The 6220-nt window shown below is 30.8% G+C and overlaps 1 protein-coding gene across 1 annotated transcript; it reads left to right on the top strand.

Moving 5' to 3' along the window:
* Positions 1-3956: 3956 nt before the first annotated feature.
* Positions 3957-5517, top strand: LOC104098195 (pathogen-associated molecular patterns-induced protein A70-like). The gene has a single exon (XM_009604865.4). The coding sequence runs from the start codon at positions 4101-4103 to the stop codon at positions 5166-5168; it is 1068 nt and encodes a 355-aa protein (XP_009603160.1). The 5' UTR covers positions 3957-4100; the 3' UTR covers positions 5169-5517.
* The last annotated feature ends 703 nt before the right edge of the window (positions 5518-6220 follow it).

Raw genomic sequence — 6220 nt, forward strand, 5'->3', positions numbered from 1 at the left:
GCTTTTAAATTTTATTTTATAATTCATCACATAGTTTAATAATTTGTGTAATTTTTTCAAATTTTATATTCATTGATAAGAAGAACACGTGCACGCGCGTACTCTAAAACTAGTTATTTAAAAAGAGGGAAATCAAGAGAGAACAATAAGATTAGAAAAGTTACTCTCACTATTTCCAGTTGAGTGTCTTACTTTGACTTTGTAAGGAACTAAGGATAACAATTAAGAGGAGGTCTGGGAAATAGAATTGTTTAGTGTACTTTATGTATTAAGGAAATATGTGTTTTTAATTGTACTAGTGTTAGGGTACGCGCTTTGCGCGTATACCTATATCAATGAGTATATAATTTAAAAAAATTACATAAATATTATTAAATAATATATTTGAGTTATTGAATAAAAAATTAAAAAATAATTTATTTATTTTTGCATTCGGGATTTGTGCCTTTACAATGATATAGAAAATAGAGATATTTTTTAAACTCCTTCTTACTCGAATAGCATCTTTTTCTCTTCATCAATGTATTCGCATAATATTTAAAAATTATATTTAATTATTAGAAAATAGTTAATTAAGTACATACATTTTAATTTAATAGTAAGAATATATAGTATCCTCCCATTAGAATTATAAGTTCAAACATATTTCATATAGAAATTGGCGTAAATAAATATAAGCAAAAGATAATGTAATATTGTTATTTCTCCCAAACAATATTTATGTTAAGACAATGTAATACTGTTATTTCTCCCAAACAATATAAGTAAAAGATAATAGACTTTGTGGTTCGACCCTTACCCGGACCCCGCACATATGGGAAGTTTAGTGCACCGAGCTTCCTTTAATATTTATATTAAAGTCCTAAATATTAGGGCTTCCTACATACTTCAACACAAGAAAGACTTTATAGCCAAATTAGTTGATTTCAAAGTACTATATATTACGATAATAACTAAATTACGATTTTGTCTAATGTGAAGTTTAATTTTAAATGATAAAAAAGACGAACGATATTTCATTAAGGGCATTCGTGCTTTTAGATAGATAGATAGATAGATAGATATGTAAGTTATTCTGTATTATAGAAAATAATCAATTTAGTAGTGTGCTTGATTAATCTTCTCTTTTTTTAGCGTTTTAATTTGAAATCCTACAAATGATATGGAGATTAGACGCGATAAAAAGCTAGTATTGTTTTTCCTTTTGAAACACAAGTCCTTAATGTATTAAAATCACGTCTTCCTATTACAAATAAAATTGTAATACAATCTAATAAGGAAAGATTAACAAATAAAATTCTACTTGATTTTAAAGTTCTAACTTTAGGAAATTAGCATAAATGAAATTGAATGTTTATTCCTAAATATTAGGAAGGCAACTTAAATTACAATTTTATTTAGTATAAAGTCGATTTTTATGGGTAAAAAAGGCGAACGACATTTCGCTAAGGGTCTTCGTGCTTTTAATATAGTATAGATTTTAGGTATTGTATTTTCATATTACTAGTTTTTCACTTACATTCACTTAATTTCATATTGAGATGTTGTTTGGTATGATAGATAAGCAAAAATAATTTTGGCATAAAATTTTTGTATCGCCTTATTCCTTATTTAGTTACTAATCTTAGGATAAATTATTCTAGGATTAAAAATAATACCAAGATAATTTATATCTGCCGGAGGGTGGAATAGTAATCTCAGGATAAGTTATCTAGAATAAAACATCAAAATTGACGATCATAAGATTAATACAACATACCAAATAGTCAATAAAAATAATACTAGAATAATTAATCTCATTATAACTAATCCTAGCATAACTTGTCTTCAAACCAAATTTCATCTACTAAATATACGTACATATATTACCAATTAAGAAATACAATACTATACAATTTCATCCTCCCATCTCTCCCCCTCCTCTCTATTTAGTGGTTTTAGAGTCCCTTATTCATCGGCGTTCAAGATAAATTGAAAAACTAAATCAAATAAAAAGGCTGAACAACAAGATAAAAAAATAATTAACATGTTTTATTAACAAATTTCGAATGGTGGGCATGTCATTTTACCTCTTTAATTTAAAATAACCTCATGAGAGATATTGGAACAATACAAAAAATTAAAGTTCCCCTAATAATTTGCAACAACCATAGGATCTATTGCAAGTGATATCAATTATGTCAAAAGTCTGATATATTTGTCTAACTATAAAGTTGCCTATAAGTAGCGAGAGTAGATCTATAAGTTCTCTTTGCATTATATGCTTTTCTTTATACATTGGTCCATGAATATTCGAAATCTTTTCTTTTCCTCCCTCCCCCCAATCCCATCTTTCCCCTCTTTCTTCCTTCATTATCAGGCTAGATGGAGAAACTTCACTTTTGTACTTCGTACAACGGATACAAGGTATTTAGGGATTGTATTTGTTTGACAAGTGAAAATTGTGAACTCAAAATATTGACTAATACAGTATAAGATTTTGGATCACATATATATAAACAACTCTCACATAACTTGTGTCAGTTAAAAGACACACTGTAAAATTTCTAGATCAAGGCTGAATATATGTGCACTTAAAATTGAGCTAGCGTTTGAACATAGATTTGGTTGAAACTTGAATTTTTTTTTTGAAGTAGTGTTAAAAAATAATTTTTGGAAGTTGAAATTGTATTTGGACATGTATTTTATTTGGAAGAAAATTTTCACCTAAAAACTGCCCTAAACCAGTTTTTGGGAATTTGAATTTTTTTTTCAACTTTTCTTTTTCAAAAACCGACCATATTCCACGAAAGAAATATTGTTTTCAATTTTTTTTTTGAAAAAAAGTAGCCAAAATCTATGACCAAATGAAAGCTTAAACGGCTGAGTTTAAGTTATGCTTGATTTATAGATTAACTTGTGTGAAATAATAAAAAAAAACGATTATGAATCCAGTCAAGGACCCAATTTGGGTAGTGACATGTGTGATACCTTCCTATGAAAATCTAGTATAATTGATATTTTGTAGCATAGAGGAAAGAAAGAAATTAAAATAAATGAAAAACAGAAACATAAAATCTGAAAATTGATTTAATTTGCTCTGAATTGATTTGATGTGTAGATTTAAAAAAACAAACATAATTAACACTAGCTTGTTTGATTATTGAATAAAACAACTCATATCAACCAAAACCGTCCCTACACCTATTGTTTTTTTTAATAATCTTCTTTTTGTTTAGTTTATCTTTTCTTCTATTGGTCATACCAAAGAAAAATCTTACACTAAATGGTGCTAGTCGAAGTGAACCATATAGATCGCAAATTCAGTCGCATTATTCCCCTGCCCCATCCCTCATTTTCAAATTTCCCATGAACAAAACAAAACGAAAAAGCCCTAAAAAGAAAGAGAACGACTAATTTGCTCAAAAAATTGTTTATCATAGGGGTTGCTTCTTGATATATACAACAACGAGATAGTATGAGGTAATATAAAAATCAAAATACTTACTTTTATATTCTATGTTTGGTTAAAAATATTACTACATATTACAGTGTTTAATACATTCTTGTTAATTTGCAACCAGATTAACTTTCGTTTCAGCATTAGCTTTGCATTTGATTCTTTCACGTTGTTTGTAAATTAAGATTCAAACATAATTGTACGCTAACGATTACTTACTATTTTTCTTTGCATACTAAATCACATTAAGGATGATGTGTACCAGAGAAAGATCCAGAATTTAAACTCTGTGACTCTAGTTTTCAAGATTTTTATCACTGAATCTATTGTATTTTTAAAATTATGTATTCGTATCTATTATTTCTTGTAATTTTACGCAAAATATTATTCTAAAAAAAAAAACAATATGAGTATAAAAAAAACCATGCGGGAAATAAAAACCAACGTACCCCACTACCATTCATCCCCATGCCCTGAATGATCCCCACCCACCACTTCCCATCTTCCAGCTCCCCATCTCTCCTTTGCTTTACTAATTACTAATCTCCCAAACTCTACACTACACTCCAATCCTTGTTCTCCACTTTCACTTCCACTCTCTCTCTAAACTAAAGTCATTTTTCACTTCTCTCTCTCTCTAGAATATCACAAGTCATTCACCATGTTTGATGACTCTGTATCTACTGTTTATTCTTCAATATGGACATCCATGAATAGCTGGTTCACTCCCACTGTCCTTTTTGTTCTTCTCAATCTCATGATTGGTACCATTGCTTTTACTTCTTCCTTAGCTAACCAAAAGCCAAATCACCCTCCCAAACAAGAACAACAACAAGAAGAACAAGAATACTCACAAAATCACCCACAACAACCCTCTAAACTCATTAGATCTCCTTCTATTCTTCAACGCATCAAATCTTTAAATTTCTACAACAATAGATCTCAAGAACCTGTTAAAGATTACAACTTTGACGATACCCATAATCAAGAAACCACCTTTGAACCACAAACACATTACATTTTCGAACCAGCTCCAGAACATACTACCGTAGTACCAGAATCTACCCAGTATATTTTCAATCAATCCCATCAAGAAAATGCTCAAAAAACACAAACCCAGTACGATTTCCAGCAAACCCATCTAGAAAATCTCCCAGATACACAAACCCAGTACCTTTTTCAACACACCCCCGACCAAGAACTCAAAAATATGGATCAAGATTTCCACTTTCAGCAAACCCATCAAGAAAATATTCAAGAAAAATCGGCCCGTTACATTATTCAACACATCCATGAACAAAAACTTGATAATACAGATACCCATTTCGATTTTCAGCAAACCCATGAAGAAAATGAGGTAGAAGAAGAGGAAGAAGAAGGTGAGCTAAAGAGCTTGGATGAAGTATACAATCAGTTAAAGGAACGTCACGTGAGCAGGAGCAGATCAGATACAAATCCATCGGCCGGTGAAGCTCCGATAAAGTTGCCGACGAAGATGAAGAAATCAGCAAGCATGAAATCGCCATTTGCGCATTTTGAAGAGGAGGCTATTGTTGAAGCTCGCCGGCCGGCCACTACAAGGGAGAGAAATGTCAAGACAAGCGACGGAGACATTAATGAAGTAGATGCTAAAGCAGATGATTTCATCAACAAGTTCAAGCAACAGTTGAAGTTACAGAGGTTGGATTCAATTCTCAGGTACAAGGAGATGATTGGTAGAGGGAGCTAAAAGGTAAAGATTTCTGATTTTATTGGGGTTAATTTGCAATTTCTGGTTAGTTTCGGGGCTGTTGTAGAAATTGGAAAAAGTAAGATGGTGATGGGATCTAATGCAAATCCAAATGTTGCAACATTTTGGTCAATGTCTTGTCTTTTGACATTTGATAAATCATGGGTTTTGTGGATGGGCATATTAGTAATTTTACTGCTGCATTGCAAATTTATGGTTTGCAGTGTCTGAAAATGTGGAGAAAGATTTTTCTATAGGTGGCAAACTATAGATTTGCTAATGTTGGGAGGGCTCATTATGTTGTTAGAGCTAATTTCGGTTTAATGTGAATTTAGTCCTCAATTTAAAACTTTCTGTTCAAATAGGTCATTTTTTTAAAACTTTCCTTCAACAAATGTCCCCAAAGAATCTCCATTTTTTCTGTTTTTATGTACTTTTGGGAATTTTATTGTTCCTCATGACTGTTTATGTGAAGAAAAGGTAGGTTCTACAAGTTTATTAGTATCATATATATTTCGTGTTTTTCAGTTGAAATAGGTTGGAGTTCAAATGTTCAATGCATATCTATCCATATTCCATATCACACACGTTACCCTTCTCAGTTCTTTTCACAATGAATATATTTTTAAGGAGTTAAGTTTTATTGTGTCAAAAAAATATTAACTGTCAGCCACTTACCAAAAAAGATAAGTGTCTATTAAGGGTAGATGAACTAGAGAGAATGTGGATAATTTGTTGGTGAAATTACATTAATAATGCAAAACTCTCTTATTACAACATAATAACAACAAACTAGTGTAATCCAAGAGGTCAGCCTTACCTCTACTCTACGAAAATAGAGAAATTATTTTCGACACCCTCCTTGAAACATAGTCACAATAGTGCTGAAAAGAAATACTAGTGAAAAAGTCATTGGAATAACAACATGATTAAAACAAAACCGAAGAACAAACACCCTCTTACTTAGACTTTTAATTCTATCCATATATATGATATACTGAAACTTAAAGTAAAAATATTATTAATCATTAATAATGGGAGCAAGGGCTGGG

The sequence above is a fragment of the Nicotiana tomentosiformis genome, chromosome 8, assembly GCF_000390325.3.
Source record: "Nicotiana tomentosiformis chromosome 8, ASM39032v3, whole genome shotgun sequence".
NCBI lineage: Eukaryota > Viridiplantae > Streptophyta > Magnoliopsida > Solanales > Solanaceae > Nicotiana > Nicotiana tomentosiformis.